The following is an 18,500-nucleotide window of genomic DNA, read 5'->3' as shown; positions in this document are numbered from 1 at the left end:
CCTGCCTAAGAACAGTCATGGTGGCCTCAAAAATTGCATACCGAAACGTATGTGCTCATAAAAAAAATATGAGTTTTATAGAGTTAATTGGGAGATAATGCTAGCTCCCATTGCTGATAATAACTGTAAGCGTTTCTGGTGACTAGTGAACTCTAACTATCTCATCTCCATCTTCCCCAGAGGGCCAGATAAGCGAAGATGACCAGTATACATTCATCTACTATCCCTTGGGGGAAACTCTGAGGATTTGTTTGTGGACCGGACCTGCTTTGAAAGGAGGCAGGAGTGATTGCATGTACCCAGACGGCAGAAATGATGTCTGAAATAATTAGTAATATGAAAGTCTCTAGGGCTGACGGTCCGGATGGGTTGCCATCTGTGATATTTAAGAAAGACCCCAGAAAATGGGGACTAGTTTTGAGTGGGTAACTCACACAGGCATCCCTCTCCCAGACTCGAATTATTGTGTGATTTCCCTGCTCGACATTCCATCCAAAATCTATGTGCAAACATTATTAAATCAAATGGCTGCCTGAGCTTTTGACACTGGACCGATACCAGTGGAGCGAGGAGGCTTCAGACCAAAGCACTCAACGATGGACCATTGTTCCATACTGTGGGGAGTAACAAGGAAGTCAATGGAATCAGTTGGTGGCTTTTGATGCTGTTTCGTTGACTTTCGAGCAGCTTTAGACAGGGTGGACAGAGGTACACTGTGGTGCAAACTTCAGCAGTGGAATACTTCTGGAGCCTTGTTAGATCTTGTGATGATGTTTAAAAGAGATTGTTGGGTCCAAGTCGACCTGGATGGGAGCGGCAGACTATCTAGGAGAATTCCAGGTGTATACCGCTTACAGCAGGGGTGTGTGTGGGCACTCCTGCTGTTTAGTTTGTTCATTGCGTCTCTCCCCTGGACATTGAGTGGTAGACCGAATCACGATGCCCTGAACCCTGCTGCTGGCCCCTGGACCATAACGCACTCTGCACTTTGAGAGTCCCTGGAGGGGCTTTAAAAGCATTGCGGCGGTCCCACAGCGCGGGGCGTGCCGGGCCAAGATGGGCCCGTCATAGACAGCCAGAGGCTGGGCTGGCCCACCCCCCTAAGGTTGGACTGCAATTTTCTTTTATCGGATTGTGTTTGGGGATCTTGACTTTCCTTTCGGTTTGTTAGGACACAGTAAAATAATGGGTAACAGGAAGACAGGCTTCACACCCACTATTACCCCAAGAGTTGGAGGACAAAAATCCTTGATGACCTATTTGACTGGTGCAATGGGGGCCATTGAGGAACAGATAAATACAGTTGAAGAGACTCTTACTCAAGGCAGGTTGGGTACGCTAACTGCAAGTAATACATATGTTAGTTCCCCTAATAAATATCTTACTGTAGTATGTGATGGGCAGGTTGCCCAGGGCGCTCAGAATGGGTGCATACTGGAGACATCAGATCATATATATGTGAGTGACCCAGAGGATGATTCTCAACCGCCCTCGAAACGTAGTAAGAATCCTGATGTATCTGAGGGGATACAATCAGTAAACCATGCTGGGAAGAGTCCTGTGAGCCTAAGTTAAAAGTTGTTATCTAAGAAAAGGAAAAGTACTGGTAAACAATTAAAAACAGGCGAACCTAGAAGGTCTGTTAGCTCATTTGACTGATAAAATTACGAGGAAAATTGATGATTTATATAATTATGTGGTTGGTGCTTTGGGGAAAGTAATAAAGAGAGTGGCTGTTATAGAGGGATGTTTAAGAGGAGACAATAGGGTTACTGCTGAGGGTGTGAATACGCAACGTAATGCTAACCATCCCCGTAGCTCGCTCTTAACCCCACATGTAGGGAACCATTCCCTCAGTATTGTAGCCCTAGAAACCTCGAGCACAGACCCATGTCTGGTATACAAGATTGGTCACACATAGAACAACACCTCCTTGTAACAAGTCGCAAGCTAATAATGATCATAATAAGCCAATAAAAGAGAAGAAAGGAATTAATAACAGAACAGGGGGACACACAATTGGGACAAGGGAATCCCCAGAGAACCTAGGATATAACCATCTTGATTTACCACCAGCTGCCACACCATACATAGTACAACTAGCCAATGTTCCTTCACTGCAAACATCAGCGTATGAAACGTGGGAGGGTCTTCTAAATGAATCTCTTTATTGGTTACGTTACAAAAACGGTACTGATTACATGGGTGGGAAATGGCCGCAAAACTTTTTAGGGAGATTGTATTGTTTTGACTTTTAGCGACCCTATGTTAGTGCATGCAGCTCTCACAAGGGCAGGAAACGTATGTTTTAATTATACCGAAATTAACATCTTACCCCTAGGCGCTTTCATTCAGCCCCCAGTTGTGATTCATTTTAAAAGACATGTAATGGATCCCTATGTTGACACAACGAGCTCATGTAATGTTCCGCTGTACAATCGTTTTGATCTGTTAACCACACTTGAAGATACAGATTGACCAAGGGTACAGCATATGAGAGGGGATGGCCAAACTAGGCTGGAATATCTACCATTCCGTGGTGATACCTCACAAGAGCAGTTCCTTGGACACAGGATTGCGTTTGTTACTGGGATAGATCGCAATTTGAAAATAGATCAAATAAATGAGGGTGTGAACACTGATTAAAACCCTTTACATGGCCATCCAGCCTCGGGCTTCCTCAGGGCGTTGCGAAACTCAACTGGAATTGTAGCGTCCTTGAAACAAATTTTCTTTTTGGGTCTTTGGCCGATCTATAGTCTCTCTGGCCTAATGCCCACCATTGTGTCATAGTTACGGAGCTGCGTAACTAAAACAGAATGGTGAGCATTATGCCCGAGACTCTATAGATGTAAAGGGGCGAAACAAGTGTTGGCTGTTTTCCACCTTTTTGCAATCCCACTCAGAATTCCTTAAACGAGTTACAACACTTCTACATAAAGAATTATCACTATGAACCCAGCGTACTGGAATTTTTTCTGCATAACACGACTACTCTGACTTGTCCTGACAACTCTTCTGGAACTCTCGTGATTAGGGGTTTAGGGTTTACCCTCTGTCAAAGACAAGTACCGCAACTAGATTTGCACAATACCACACGGACTGTAAAGGATTCGGACCCATCATCCCTTTTCTCCCTGAATTGCATAGAGTATAAGTTTCTAGGTGTGATCTTTCTGATGATTTCAGAAGGGACAAGGATATGGCTTCCCGGAGACTTGTACCATCAGCAGAAGTGAATGGGCTGAGAACCTTTGATCAGAAATATGGCAGCTTCACCTTTGGACCATTAAGTAAAGTTATTCAAGGCATATTAATCCCCCGGGCTCTTTATGGAGCAGAGGTCCTGGCAATGGATAGACAGGTCTCATGGGAAGGCCGTGAAGGTAGGTCTTTGTAGTTGCTCCTTGATCTACCTATAAATGAGATTATTCAAGCCTTAAGGTGGGAGTTGAGATCCGTAGCCTGGAGTACTCTGGTAGACGCCAGAGCCTTATGTTTTAATCTTTCAATTAAAAATGGGACTCCTATTGATAAACTGTCAGTACTGATTATAACTGAGACATTGTCAGTTCTCTCCGGAAAGAGGAATTCTATGATAACAGTGTTGAAGAGACTGAAAATCCCAGACATGCAAACTATGCAAATCAGCCAAATAAACGGCACCCTCAGGAAATGTGCTATTGAAACCAGATGGAGAGAGGACCTTCAGTATCTTAAGGGTAAGAGTACAGCTATTCCTTCCCTAGCTTCGCAGGAGAGTTCACCTTTTCCCATCTATGTACAAAATTCCAGATACATTTTGAATAAATGAAATTCTTCGGCTCCGGTTGGCATTTACCAGGGCTAAAAACAGAAATAGCAGAGAATCATGGTCAATGCCTTTGTAAGTGAGGTAGGAAATAATCAGTGAGTCATTCATTGATGGACTGCATATTTCTTCTCAAGGAAAGGAAGAAGATTTGCTGGCCTGTCTTTAAAAAGTATGGGATACGGTCAAGAGAAATGGGTCTAAATTTGATATGTGGCCTTAGATATCAGGATGTAGCCATTGCTACTGGCCAATATTTGTTCAAAGTTATAACATCTCGAAATAGGTTTTCCTCCCCTTAGAGCTCTTGTGATTGCGACAAGCTGCTATACATATTGCACTTTATTTTTAATTGAGAAAATAATTTTAAAATGTTTTTTAATGGAGGTGCGATTTTGGGAAGTTGACTTTATAGAGTTTTAGTGTGAATGAATTAAATGTTTATATTGCTATATCCCTTAAAAAAACAAATCTACTTATTGGTCGAACGCATTTATCTTTGAGTAGTAGTAGTGTAATACTTATTTACACTAATGAATTGGGAAATTTCTTGGTAGTAAAGTTTTATTTTTTTTACTGTGACAACACAGAGAATTATTTACCAAGTCTGAAGTTTATCTTGTGCTTCAGCTAGAGTCGCAGCAGGACATTCTAACATCTGGGGAGTATTGTCTGGAGACACATGGGAGCTTGATTCCCAGGTAGAGAGCGGGCTTTAACCATGTTGTTTAGCCAGCATTTCAGTCATGCATGTTTACTGAATTTGACATTGACTTACTGTACAAATATTTATGTGTCAGTCCTTTTGTGTGAGCAGTAATAAAATGATGCCTAATAAGCAAACATCCGACTACATAAGCCTGCGGGCACTCTGTACTCCCACGGGGACTTGACACCTATAAATGTGCAGCGGGAAACACAACAGTACGGCAGTACTTGGTTCAGGCTCTACAGCACGACTTAGACCAGGACGAAGACTTGAAGATGGAGGCAATGAGGAGGTGCTGACCAATAGGAAGCAAGGAGACAAACGTGATGTGGGAACTACATGGGAGCCAGCCAATGGTAAGCAAAATTAAGTATTGGGTGGGCTCTAAGCCCCTAAAAATGTTTCCCCCCAATTTCTTTTTTAAACAAGAGATTGTGTAAGCACAGCACAGGCGAAACCTAAAAAAGGATCTTTCAAGACTAGACAGTTTATTTTAAAATGTGCATTTTACTTGCAGTAGTCCAGTAACGGTTACCTTTGCATCTATACAAATCAATTTCCTCCTTGACCATGAAGAAATGTTAACTTTTTTGATCACACAATAATGCTAAGTCTTTGGTTTTAGATTTAATACGATTTTGAAATAAGGCAATGCTATAGTGATATATGTGAAAACTGAGCTACAAGGGATTCCATTTCAAAGTCACTGAGCTGTGTTTAGAAAGGAGGCAAAGATGCACAATAGGCTACAGCAAAGGGAAAACATTTAAGGGTTGGAAAATAGGAACAGTGGCTCCTCAATAGAATCTCTATTCATTACAAACTTCTCTTTCATGATCGGTAAGGAATGCACCACAAAATGTTACTAATTGGCAACAATTATTTTGCAGTTGGATGTCCACCAAATTCTTATACAGTTTACATTTGCTTGTAGAATGGCTGGAATGCAGAAATGTTAAAACTTATTAAGAAAATAACAGCCTGATTGGGGTTGACTGGCAAGTGTTACAGAAGCTTGTTACAATCAACCTTATCCCATATTCTCCTTCATTTCCTGCCATCTTTAAATCTTTTTTGTTTTATGCTGAAGTGCAATAAGAGCTCAGTTTTCAAACACAGTTCCGTGACTCGGAGGTTCAGTAAAGTTGAACAGATAATAAAGATGAAGCTACAATAAACTACTACAGAAAATAAAGGTTTGCCTTTTGCAGCATGAGCAATTTATAGGATGGCAAGTTTTCTTTAGAGTAGCAAACTGTTTCTGCACATGAAGTTGGATTGACGTTAAATCAAAATTCCTGCCTTCATTTCTATTTAATAAAAAGGCTCCTAAATGGCGTTTCAGTCAGATATCCATGCCATAAGCTAATTGCCCAAAATAGTAAAAGATAAGAATGGTTGCTATTTGGCTTGTTTTCTTTTTGCTTGGCTGAGAGGAAAACATTAAACATTTTTGAAAATGTTGTGTTCCAGGTTCTCACACATATGCACATATATCGAACCTTTGCTGAACATCAAAAAGCAGTCCCTGGATTAAGAATATGCAGTTATAATTGCTCCATTTCACGCAGCATTACTTGAATGTACACCACATAGGAATGCAGATGCAACAAAATGCCTGATACAATATATGGCACAAGCATAACGCAATAGAAAAACATAAAGAACACTAGCATTTCACACAGCAGTAATAACCCAACACACTTCAATGCTGGTAGGCTGGACAAACTGAATTGTTAACCAATAAAATTTGTTCTGAATTGAATTAGTTCCAAATCTACCTGTGGATTGATGTTTCCAAGGTAAAGATTTGTTGTGCTCGGATCTCCCACATCATGTGAACCTGGTGCATAGTCATCAAGTACTAGGACAAGAAGGAAATAAATGTTTACCCACAAAATTACTATCCAGCTAACAGCCTAAAACATTGCAGTGATAAGTGCAAAAAATAAGTAATTTTTTTTACCACCAGATGGTCTGTTCCTTCTTGAGGAAGCATCCCCTACAGAAAAAAGTACAAATTTATGTTGAAGCTTTACATACAAAAAGTTACTCACCGCAGTAACTTCTACACTTTCAGCCCTCTAACCAGCTTTCTGATCACAGGAGGTCAAGTTTGCTTTTTGTAAGTGACTAAGTAGGAGTTAGATCATGGGTACAAGGAAACATTTTCCAAGAGGCTAAAAAGTATTGTGTGTGGTATGATCAGGGAACACAGGGTGACAGTCTGGAGTAGGAGAGTAAGTAAGGGGGGCATACGGGACACAAAGCATTTACATATAGAGGCTGATTTGAACAATGTGAAACCAGAAAACCTAGATCAATCATGGCTTCCCCACTTGAACAGACTGTGTGATCCCAGGCAATCGTTTTTTTTCAGTTTTCATCCTTTTTCTACATTATCACATTTAAGAGGACCTGGAAATACATGGCTTCAGAATGTGCGCATTAGAAAACTCGCTTGTGCAACAAGTTACTTACGTTTGGTAACGATATATCTGGAAGAAACATTACTTAGTGATAGATTCCTTACCTTAGAATTACCCCCAGGTGTCAGACTGTATCCAGAAAGTTTTAGTCAGCAGTACCCCGGTGCGTCGGAAGGTGTCGTGCGGCTCCGCGTACGTCGTCAGGGTCGTAGTCGCCGAGATGACGTCGTCAGAGCTACTTAAAACGAACCCACGCGCGCTGTCAGTTCTGTACACGACTTTACGCGCCAGGAACGCAGAGCCATGCAAGATACTGACCACTGATGCATTGAATCTATGGCCCTGAAAGGGATGACCTTAACCCTAGAAATCAGTTCGCAGAACGGGGAGGATGGGTGGGGAGGGGGGTAAGGAATCCATCACTTTGAGAAGTTGGCCTGATATATGATGCTCACTAGTTCTAGTGATCACCTTGTATCAGTCCTAACAACCCTTATGGTGATTGGTTGTAAGTCAACGTTATAGACCAGCTATCCTAATGGTAGCATGGACAAAGCAGTCTTAGGCTAAACTCTTTTGGCATGTGAAGCCAGCTGTTTTACCACAATATAACCCCTTGAATACCAGATGAAAGGACACCACACAGGTTGTTATGAAAATAAACAATATATTTATTAATAACAAACACCTCTGAACTCTTTATGAGATCAGAGGGCTAAGCACATGACAATCTCTTAGGAAAAATACGACAAGTTGCACAAAATTACAATGGTGCCCTAGGGGCACGACAAACCATATACTAAGTAAATGGTATAAGGAAATCGATAGAAGGAATGGAGCTGTCCAGAGGCTGTAGGACCGCTGGGACTACGCTATCCTAACTTTAGGTAAGTGATAGGAGGCCCACGGGACTCGGGTGCAGAGTGTGAACTCACACGCGGGATGCGTAACAACGTCTATGGACAGTACAGTTCAAGTTAAAGGTGAGTACGGACAATCCCGACTAGTTAGGACTAAAACGACTGTGGAACTGGACACTAGGACAGTTAAACTACCCTTGAGCACCGAAATGCTCTCGTTACCTCACCCACAGGCTGCGGGTGCATAGGTGTCAAAGTGTGTCGGGTTCTCGCGTTGAAGTCTATGGAGCCTGGAGGAAAAGATGCTGCAGGCGACCAGGAGGAAGATGTCCGGTGCGATCGAGGGGTGGATCGGTGAAGAAGGGGACCTGAAAGCAGAGGGGACAGTGTTCAAAGTCACTAGCCAGTGACCGGTGTGGAACCAGGAAGGAACCAGGTGCTGTCGTCGCGATCAGGTGAAGAGTGGACGCTTGTCTCTGCAGCCACGTGGACCAGGAGGTGTCTTCGACGACCAGGATGGAGGCACGAGCTGTCCCACGCAGGCTCTCGCTGTCGGCGGTGTTGGATCCGGAATCGGCGTCAACAGGCCTTGGCAAAGGCAACCCACGCGGTGAGTGGAAACGGGGCCTGGAGTGGACCAGGAGGGTCCAGGGTGCTCCTCTTTTGGAAGGGAGCAAGGGCCAGTCTGGAGCAACCAGACCAGCAGTGAATATTTCAAAGTTCGTCGTCTAGGAGGCCACTAGCCAGCTGGCAAGTGACCAGACAACGCGTCAATCAGCAAACAAGCAGAAGGGCCCCATGCAGATCTCGTGGATGCTGGAGGGCTGGTCTTCGGTGCAGGAGCTGCTCGGGGCTGGGGCTTCTCAGTCCCCAAAGAACTTCGTCGAGGTTACCTCAGGAGTCGTGCTGGAAGCGAAGTGCAGCTTCTTTCAAGATGGCCGGTCCCACGTGTCTCGTTGCACCCACGGATCTCAGCTGTGCTGCAGATGTAGGTAGAGGTCGGAGAGGTCTGGGAGTCCGGGTCTCGTCGGGCTCTGAAGTCTGGATCCTCGAGGGAAGACGACAAAGTGAAGCCGCTGGACGCTTGATGGTGCCTGCTTGTGCAGGGTGGACACTCCTTGCCCACAAGGGAGATTTCTTCAGTCTTCTGTGTAGAAAGTCGAAGTCCAGAGTTTCTTCTTGTAGAGTTTCAGTTTAGGATTAATCTAATTTGGAATGGGACCAGCTCCTACCTTTATCCTGCTAAAGGGGGCTGTACTACTGACTAGGTCCCTCCCCTGGGTGGGACCAGGAAGGGGGGTGGTTACACCCCCTACCCTTTGTCCGGTTTCGCGCCAGAGCTGGGGCAGGGATGCCCCAGCAACTGGTTTGAACCGGTGTATGCACAGGGCACCTTGTGTGCCCCAGGCATGTCTCATTCCTTTCAGGCCTGTCCTACACAATACCCAAAGTCCTGTCTGGGGTGGTGCTAGCACCTCCCAAGGCAGGAAACCCTTTGTCCAAGCCTCCCTCGCTGGAAGGACTCCCAGAAGCAGGAGGTCAGACTTGTGTCTGTGGTGGCAGCATCTTGTGATGCTGAGGCTCGAGTTAACTTTAACCGGGGTTCATAGTTACATACATGTTGTGTCCCACTAGAAGGGTGGAATGCTACCCCCGTCGCCAGAATTGGCGAGGGGGTAGTATTCCAATTCGTATGACACCTTACTCGACATGTTTTGATAATGTTATACCAGAGTTAGCATTCAACCGCGAGGTTGATAATGCACTTAAGAGTATATGGTTTAGTGTTATCATGGAACAGCTATTAGGACTTGGTTCCGCAAGCTGCAGACGGGCTCAGCTCATGCCAGAGCACCATCTCACATAATTCCAAGCACTCTGCCTTCAGGATTGATAAGGCCTGCCATAGGAGTGACTGGTAGGAATATATGTGTCCATTATAGGGTTAGATATAGGTATACTATATCTACAGCAAGGGGTGATTACACCACCTTGCCCCAGCTGTCGTGCAGCCAGTTGTGTCTGTTTAGATGGCCAGCCAGGGGTGGCATAATACATGCTTCAGCCCCTGGTAGGCCCTGGGTACACCTATGCCCTGGGTACCTATGGTACACTGTACAGGGACTGATAAGGTGGCCCAGTACCAATTGGTAAATGCACCTAAGGTACATGGTTGTCAATTTAGAGAGAGAACAGCTAGGCTGTGGGCCTGATTAGCAGGCCCACAGCCAGAGAAAGTCATAAACCAGTGAAGCAAAAAGCAAAAATCTGGGGTGACCATAGGATTGCAGACCCCACTCTCCTACAATCACTAACTAAGGTTTCTTACAGATGTATCGTTACCGAAGGTAAGTAATATGTTCATCTGAAAGAAACACGTTGGTGATCGATTCCTTACCTTAGAATAGATACCCCAGCAATACCAACCCCGGTGGTGGGTCTGCGAACCAAGATCACACCAGAAAGTCAAAGAGAACAGAACGGACAAAGAAGCTGTCTCTCCGGACTTGACTGTCAAGGCAATAATGCTTAGTAAAAGTGGGCAGCGAGGCCCACGTGGCTGCCTGACAGATGTCTTGCAGGGGGGATACCATGTCCCAATGCAGTAGTAGCTGCTATCACCCTGGTAGAATGGTCGCGCAACTCCACCGGAGGTTCTTTTTTAGCCAGAGAATAACAGGCCTTGATACACAAGACAATCCAGCGGGAGATAGTCCTCTTGTGTACAGCCCGGCCTTTCTTGGCGCCTACGTAGCCAACAAAGAGCTGGTCATCCACCCAGAACTGTTGTGTGCGATTCAGGTAGAATGAGAGCGCACGTTTTGGGTCCAGACGGTGGAGCCTCTCTTCCTCTATGGAAGGTTGCGAAGGCGGAAAGAAAGCGGGCAAGGTGATAGTTTGCCCAATGTGGAAGGCAGTGACAACCTTTGGCCAGAAGGAAGGACGAGTGCAAAGTACAACCTTACCCGGATGAACCAACAGAAAGGGAGGCTAACGGGAAAGAGCCTGGACCTCACTCACGCGCCTAGCAGAGGTGATGGCAACCAGGAAAGCAGTCTTCAAAGTCAATAAACGAAGAGGACAGTTGTGAAGTGGCTCAAAAGGAGCACACATCAAATAAGTAAGAACCAGATTTAAGTTCCAGTGAGTCACTACAAATGGAATAGGAGGGAAAAGGTGTGAAATGCCCTTAAAAAATCTATTTACAACAGGGGACTTGAAAAGAGAGGGCTGATCAGGTAGCCTGAGAAAGGCCAAAATTGCGGAAAGCTAGCCCTTGATAGTGCCCAGAGCAGAGCCCTGCTGGGCCAGAGAAAGAAGGAACAAAAGGACTTCTGAAAGAGGGGCAGAAAGGGGATCCACAGCCTTTGCTGTGCACCATGCCACCAATTATTTCCATCTGCAGGCGTATACCGATTTAGTGGAGGGACGCCTGGCTGCCACAATGTTATCACTGACTTCAGGAGGCAAGTCAAAAGGAATCAACTGTCACCACTCAATTTCCACGCATGTAGGTGGAGGCTGGACAGGTTCGGGTGGAGGAACGTCCCCTGCTGCTGCAACAGAAGATCCTCCTGAAGAGGCAGTCAGATCGGGGGATCAATGCTCATACTTAGTAGCTCGGGATACCAAACTCTTCGAGACCAGTCCGGGGCCAAAAGAATGACTTGGGCCCAGTCGCGCCTGATCTTCTTCAGCACTCTGGGTAGAAGTGGTATAGGCGGAAAGGCGTGCAATAGACCTCAGCTCCACTCATGATGAAAAGCGTCGCCGAGCGAGTGCCGCCTTGGAAATTCAAACGCGCAGATGTGATGATCGGTGGCGAACAGATCTAACCAAGGCTCTCCCCACTGTTGAAAGAGACCTTGCACCTCCTCCGTGTGAAGACGTCATTCGTGATCCATCATGAACCTGCGGCTGAGTTCATCCACCCTGGCGTCCATAGAACCTGCCAAGTGATGAACCGTCAAGGAAATGCCTTGATGTTCCAGCCATGTCCAGAGACGCAGAGCTTCCTGACATAGGGTCCCCGACCCCACCCCGCCTTGTTTGTTGCAATACCACGTGGCGGTGGTGTTGCCTGTGAACACCTGCACTACTCTCCCTTCGACAGAGGAAAGGAATGCTTTCAGTGCAAGTAGGATTGCCTGGAGCTCCCGAAGGTTGATAAGGAGCCGGGACTGCGCCGGAGACCAGAGGCCTCTGATCTCCACCTCTCCCATGTGGCCGCCCCATCCCAGGAGGGACGCATCTGTCACAACTGTGTGCTCCGGTTGGGTAAGGGAGAGGCATCTGCTGCTGACCCAACACTGGTTCGTGAGCCACCACTGCAACTGCTGCCCAGTGCCCTCAGAGATCTGACGTACTCAACAGGTCCCCTTGATGCTGCGCCCACTGCAACTTCAGGTCCCACAGCAGAGCCCTCATATATCATCTGGCATGATTGGTCAGCAGGAGGCCATGAGGCCAAGCAGCCTCAGGGTCATCCTGACTGAAACCCAACACAAGGGCAGAAAGATCGGAATCATAGCCCAAATGTCCTGGACTCGGTGTTCAGGAGGATAAACCCGAGACTGCGCCGTGTCCAGAACCGCTCCGATGAAAAGGAGCTTCTGAGAGGGAATCAGGTGCGACTTGGGCGTGTTGATGGAGAACCCCACGAAATGCAGGAGGTCGGCCGTAGTGTGGAGGTGGGAGACGACTGCCTGGGGTGAGCCCGCCTTCAACAGCCAGTCATCGAGATAGGGGGAAGACTGAAACCCCTGATCTGCACAGATGAGCTGCGACCCCCACCATCACTTTCGTGAACACCCAGGGGCGCTGGTAAGGCCAAAAGGGAGCACGGTGAACTGAAAGTGCTCATGGCCTACCGTGAACCGCAGGGAAGCCGGTGGGCAGGCAGGACGGGAATATGAAAATAAGCGTCCTGCAAGTCCAACGCTACCAACCAGTCTTGCGGGTCTAGGGCAGACAAGACCTGAGCAAGTGTGAGCATCTTGAACTTCTGCTTCCGGAGGAAGCGATTGACTTTCCGAAGATCTAAGATGGGCCGTCGGCCCTTGTCCTTCTTTGGAACCAAGAAGTAGCGGGCGTAACAACCACGACCTACTTCTGGCATCGAAACGCGCTTGATTGCTCCCTAGGTCAAGAGGGCTGTAACTTCCTCCTGAGGAAGTGCCAAGTGATCCCCCGACATGCAGTGGTACTGAGGTGGCATGCCTGGTAGGGTAGTCTCGAAGGGTAGGGAGTAGCCCGTCAGACTATCTGAAGAACCCACCTGCCGAAGTGATGGTGTGCCAGCAGGGGGAGGTGATGGCGAATCCTGCCACACACTGGTGTTTGGTGGGCCTGAAACACCGGACTAGAAAGGTTTGGAGGCAGTGGCGGCAGGGGAGGTGGTGGACAGACCCGCCCGCTGGCCTCATGACCCACCTCTGCGGGTCCCACATCCGTGGCTGCGCTGAGACTGTTGCTGAGCAGGCATGTGGCTCTGAAACAAACGTTTGCCACGAAAGGAGCGAAAGGCAGAAGCGAAAGGAGTGTGCATGGCCGAAAGGCCTAAGGATTTGGCCGTAGCCCATGAGTCCTTAAAAAGCTCCAACGCACTATCTGCCTTGTCACCGAAAAGGCGAATGCCATCAAAGGGTATGTCCATCAGAGTGTTCTGGACATCCCCGGAAAAGCCAGTTGTCCTCAGCCAGGAGTGGTGGCGTAACGCTACTGTCATGGAAATCACCCTGCCCAGCTAGTCGGCGGTGTCAAGGCCACAACAAATTGTGAACTTGGCTGCGTCTCCTCCTTCAGCAATAGCTTGGGAGAGCACCATCCGGGCCTCCTCCGGACACCAAGGCAGCACCTGCGCAACCGTGTCCCACACAGAATGGGAATAATTGGCCCAAGAGGCATGCAGTGTTCACAGACCGCAGCCCTGAACTGGCGGAAGTAAACAGTTTCTTTCCAAACTGTTCCAGTTTCTTGGATTCCCTGTCCGGAAGTGCGGAAGGGAATGTGCTTGGGGACGCAGAGGCTTGGACAACTAAGCTCTATGGGGTTGGGTGATGGGAGAGGAAGATGGGGTTGCCCGGGCCGGGCGATGGTGTCGGGCCATGTTCTTATCCACAGGAGCCCCTGTTAGGCTTGGACCAGGTGCCCAAAAGAACTTTCGAAAGTGCATCATTAAAGGGCAGCAGCAGCTCCATAGAGGAAGACGATGGCTGGAGCACTTCTGTCAGGAGGTTAGTCCTGACAGCCACCAATGGGAGCTTGAGGTGGAGCACCTCATCTGCTCTACGCAACACCACAGAATATGTACCACCCTCCTCCGTAGCCACGGTAGAAGGTGACAGTGTGCCAGGTTCAGGAGTAAAATCCATGTCACCAGCATCCTCTAAATCCTCTTCCCAGTCCGGGTCTAACTCGCACAGGGCTGCGAGAGGGTCCTCATACCCTTCCCAATCCTACCCTTCCTCCCCAACCTGCCTGGCAGGTGGAAACGAGGGAGGTGGATGGAGAAAGGGATAGAAATTTCCCATCTTCATCGATCAACACTGGTCCGGCTCTGTCTCCACATCGGGGTGGAAGCCGGGGACGGGGTCGGCCATCGGTGCCCAAGACGTCGATGTTGGTGGAGGTCGTATGAGGCCACCGGACATCGGCTGGGATCTATGCATGGGTCCATGGGGGTCTCGCAACGTCAAGACCGGAGTTGTCGACGACGTCAGGCCGGCGACGAAGAAGAGCGAGGACCCCCAGTTGGACCCGCGGGGCCAGATGGGCCAAAAAGGCGGTCCTTGGCTGACAGGAAGTCCTGTAGCTTGGTTAGAGTCGCTGACGGACCCGGGAAGGGCAGTCAGGCCGTCAGCAACTGCGCAGGCTCCGCCGGAGCGGCGGGGGTGGCACCACCCTCAGCCATGTCAAGCGACAGGCTAGGAGAAGGTGAAGAGCAATGACGCTTCTTCGACTTCTTGTGCTTCACCTTACCTGACTCAGAGTGCGAAGAATTCGACGAACGATGGTGGTGGTGGCTCCGCGACTGGTCCCTCAACCTACCACGGGACCGGGACCTTGAGCGGTGCGGAGCCAACTCCCGGGCCTCCAGCAACTTTCGGGACCGCTCCCTCAAAGTTTTCAGAGCCATGGCCCAGCATTCGGGGAACGATTCGGAGTCGTGGTCGCGCCCTAGGCAGTAAAGACACTCACAGTGCGAGTCCGTCACCAACATCGTGCATGGACAAGCCGCGCAAGACTTAAAACCGGGCATCCCTATGCACCTGGAGTCTAAGACTCAAAAAACAGATACAAAAGTCCCACAAATAACTCAGTCAAAACGTGACTGGTGTACCGCTCTCTCCGGATCTGCGCTTGCTGGCGTGGAAAAAGAAATAGCTTACGTCAGCGCGCGTGGGCGCGTCCAAGTAGCTCTGAATACATCATCTCAGCGGCTATGACGCCAACGACGTACGCGGAGCGGCACAACGACGCCTACCGATGCACAAGGGTACTGCTAACGAAAACTTTCCGGATCCAGTCTGACGCCTGGGGGTAATTCTAAGGAAAGGAATCTATCACTAATGTGTTTTTTCAGATTTAATAAACTATAATGTTGTCCATGTATAATAGTAACCCAGGCCACCCAGAGGGTGCACATAACCATAGATGTTTCTAAATTCCTGTTTGAAACTTTTTAAAAATACATCACTGCCTGTATATAATTTGATGCAATAAGATGAAATGCTTCTGCATATTAAAGTACACTTTTTAATTTTTAAGAGACTTCATCATAGTAATGCATGTTTGTCGTCAGATGTCCTAAAGTTAAGTTATGCAGGACACTTTAGTTACTTCCATTCTTCAACTTCAGTTAACCTGTAACTAAATGCTTACCAATTTATTTAGCCCATTTATTTATCACAGTTCTGAATGTTAAAGCAGAGTCAAGTGAACAGAGCCCAGTGCTGCTGTTGATCTGGGGGCTCTGCAATAAAGTACCTCGCAGACCATAAATGACCATACATTGTAGAGCCCTGATCTACACTAGTCTCCCTGCTCAGGTTCTACCAATGGCCTTCTTTTTACTCCGGTGCAATTTTTCGCAAAATATGTAGATCCCTGTATTTAAAATTTTTAAGGGTAACCGAACTTATTCAATAAATACTATTACACTGGGCCTTTGTGTGATTCGTTGTCTTTCTTATTCTTTTATTAAAGATTTAGTATCATACTTTTACATAAACATGTAAACGATTTACACATTTTACAGTAACAAAATAATGACATACTTCACTGTGACAATGTACAAATAATTAGGAAAGATTCACAATACAAACAATCACTTGACAGTCTATGGCAACATAACTTACAGATAAACATTTTTTAGCGCTTGTTGGGACGCGCTCACCTTTGGCTGCTCGCTGTGAGGAGGACTTCCAGCCAGACTTTCAGCCTGCAACTCGCCGCACCCGCTCCGCGGGTGCCGCTTCGTCGTCAAGTGAGGAGGAGTGGGAGCTCAACACCATCTGAGGGCTGCAGGGCTGCGAGTGTATCAGGGACTCCAAATCCCAGGAGTCCCTGAGTGACCGCTGACCACTCCCGGTCCGCTCTCCCTGCCGGCCCGCCCACCGCCCACCTGAGGGTCCGTTAAAGCCCCACCTGCTGCATAGACTCTTGGGGAACATTTTTTAGCGCTTGTTGGGACGCGCTCACCTTTGGCTGCTCGCTGTGAGGAGGACTTCCAGCCAGACTTTCAGCCTGCAACTCGCCGCACCCGCTCCGCGGGTGCCGCTTCGTCGTCAAGTGAGGAGGAGTGGGAGCTCAACACCATCTGAGGGCTGCAGGGCTGCGAGTGTATCAGGGACTCCAAATCCCAGGAGTCCCTGAGTGACCGCTGACCACTCCCGGTCCGCTCTCCCTGCCGGCCCGCCCACCGCCCACCTGAGGGTCCGTTAAAGCCCCACCTGCTGCATAGACTCTTGGGGAACATTTTTTAGCGCTTGTTGGGACGCGCTCACCTTTGGCTGCTCGCTGTGAGGAGGACTTCCAGCCAGACTTTCAGCCTGCAACTCGCCGCACCCGCTCCGCGGGTGCCGCTTCGTCGTCAAGTGAGGAGGAGTGGGAGCTCAACACCATCTGAGGGCTGCAGGGCTGCGAGTGTATCAGGGACTCCAAATCCCAGGAGTCCCTGAGTGACCGCTGACCACTCCCGGTCCGCTCTCCCTGCCGGCCCGCCCACCGCCCACCTGAGGGTCCGTTAAAGCCCCACCTGCTGCATAGACTCTTGGGGAACATTTTTTAGCGCTTGTTGGGACGCGCTCACCTTTGGCTGCTCGCTGTGAGGAGGACTTCCAGCCAGACTTTCAGCCTGCAACTCGCCGCACCCGCTCCGCGGGTGCCGCTTCGTCGTCAAGTGAGGAGGAGTGGGAGCTCAACACCATCTGAGGGCTGCAGGGCTGCGAGTGTATCAGGGACTCCAAATCCCAGGAGTCCCTGAGTGACCGCTGACCACTCCCGGTCCGCTCTCCCTGCCGGCCCGCCCACCGCCCACCTGAGGGTCCGTTAAAGCCCCACCTGCTGCATAGACTCTTGGGGAACATTTTTTAGCGCTTGTTGGGACGCGCTCACCTTTGGCTGCTCGCTGTGAGGAGGACTTCCAGCCAGACTTTCAGCCTGCAACTCGCCGCACCCGCTCCGCGGGTGCCGCTTCGTCGTCAAGTGAGGAGGAGTGGGAGCTCAACACCATCTGAGGGCTGCGAGTGTATCAGGGACTCCAAATCCCAGGAGTCCCTGAGTGACCGCTGACCACTCCCGGTCCGCTCTCCCTGCCGGCCCGCCCACCGCCCACCTGAGGGTCCGTTAAAGCCCCACCTGCTGCATAGACTCTTGGGGAACATTCTTTAGCGCTTGTTGGGACGCGCTCACCTTTGGCTGCTCGCTGTGAGGAGGACTTCCAGCCAGACTTTCAGCCTGCAACTCGCCGCACCCGCTCCGCGGGTGCCGCTTCGTCGTCAAGTGAGGAGGAGTGGGAGCTCAACACCATCTGAGGGCTGCAGGGCTGCGAGTGTATCAGGGACTCCAAATCCCAGGAGTCCCTGAGTGACCGCTGACCACTCCCGGTCCGCTCTCCCTGCCGGCCCGCCCACCGCTCTCAGTCTTTGCTATATCCGGGGCAACTCCTCCCGCAGCGCGGGACGCAGCCCGGGGCGAAGACCGGGCAAAGAGCGGGCCGTTTGAGGCCGTTCGAGGACGGCAGCGGACGGCCCTGGCCCACAATCCCTGGTCCGTTGTGCAACAATAGTAAGATTGGCTAAATTGTGCCCGGAGCGGGTTTTGGGTTCTCGCATATTCGTACTGTCCATCAGGGCGGCCTATTCAGTTTTTATCGCACTTGTATAAAGATTGTAATCAGGTACGATTATAGAAGCTGGGACAAATTCCGAAATCATGGTTCTGAGATCCGGTAAAACTCGCAACGTCCAAATCCAAACTCCAACTGGAGTGGTTTCAGGCCCACTAGACGCTTTTATCACGCGAGCCTCGGGTATCCTGGAAAAGGAAATTGCAATGGTGGAAAAGCGTCTTTCCTTAGACTTAGTTAGCGGAAAACGCTCTTCTCTAGGTAGGTTGGCCAAGATTCCCAGCCCCGTACCACCAGTACAAGCACACGCAGCTTTTAATTGTATGCACCTAGACACCAC

At 48.9% G+C, this 18,500-nt stretch overlaps 1 protein-coding gene across 3 annotated transcripts in view; it reads right to left on the bottom strand.

Annotated features, from left to right (window-relative positions):
- The window catches only part of U2SURP (U2 snRNP associated SURP domain containing), an 878,864-nt gene that overhangs the window by 680,776 nt on the left and 179,588 nt on the right, over positions 1-18,500 (bottom strand). For 2 of the 3 annotated variants that reach the window (XM_078666425.1, XM_078666426.1), the window contains 2 exons: positions 6,487-6,522; positions 6,302-6,384 (listed from right to left, as the gene is read on the bottom strand). In XM_078666425.1, the coding sequence (XP_078522551.1) occupies positions 6,302-6,384; positions 6,487-6,522 (119 nt within the window). The remainder of the gene's footprint in view (positions 1-6,301; positions 6,385-6,486; positions 6,523-18,500) is intronic. The other variant, XM_078666427.1, reaches the window with a different exon arrangement.

The sequence above is a fragment of the Lissotriton helveticus genome, chromosome 11, assembly GCF_964261635.1.
Source record: "Lissotriton helveticus chromosome 11, aLisHel1.1, whole genome shotgun sequence".
In the NCBI taxonomy this organism is placed as follows: Eukaryota; Metazoa; Chordata; class Amphibia; order Caudata; family Salamandridae; genus Lissotriton; species Lissotriton helveticus.
Note: the sequence above shows the minus strand (reverse complement) of the source record. Positions and strands in the feature narration are given on the sequence as shown.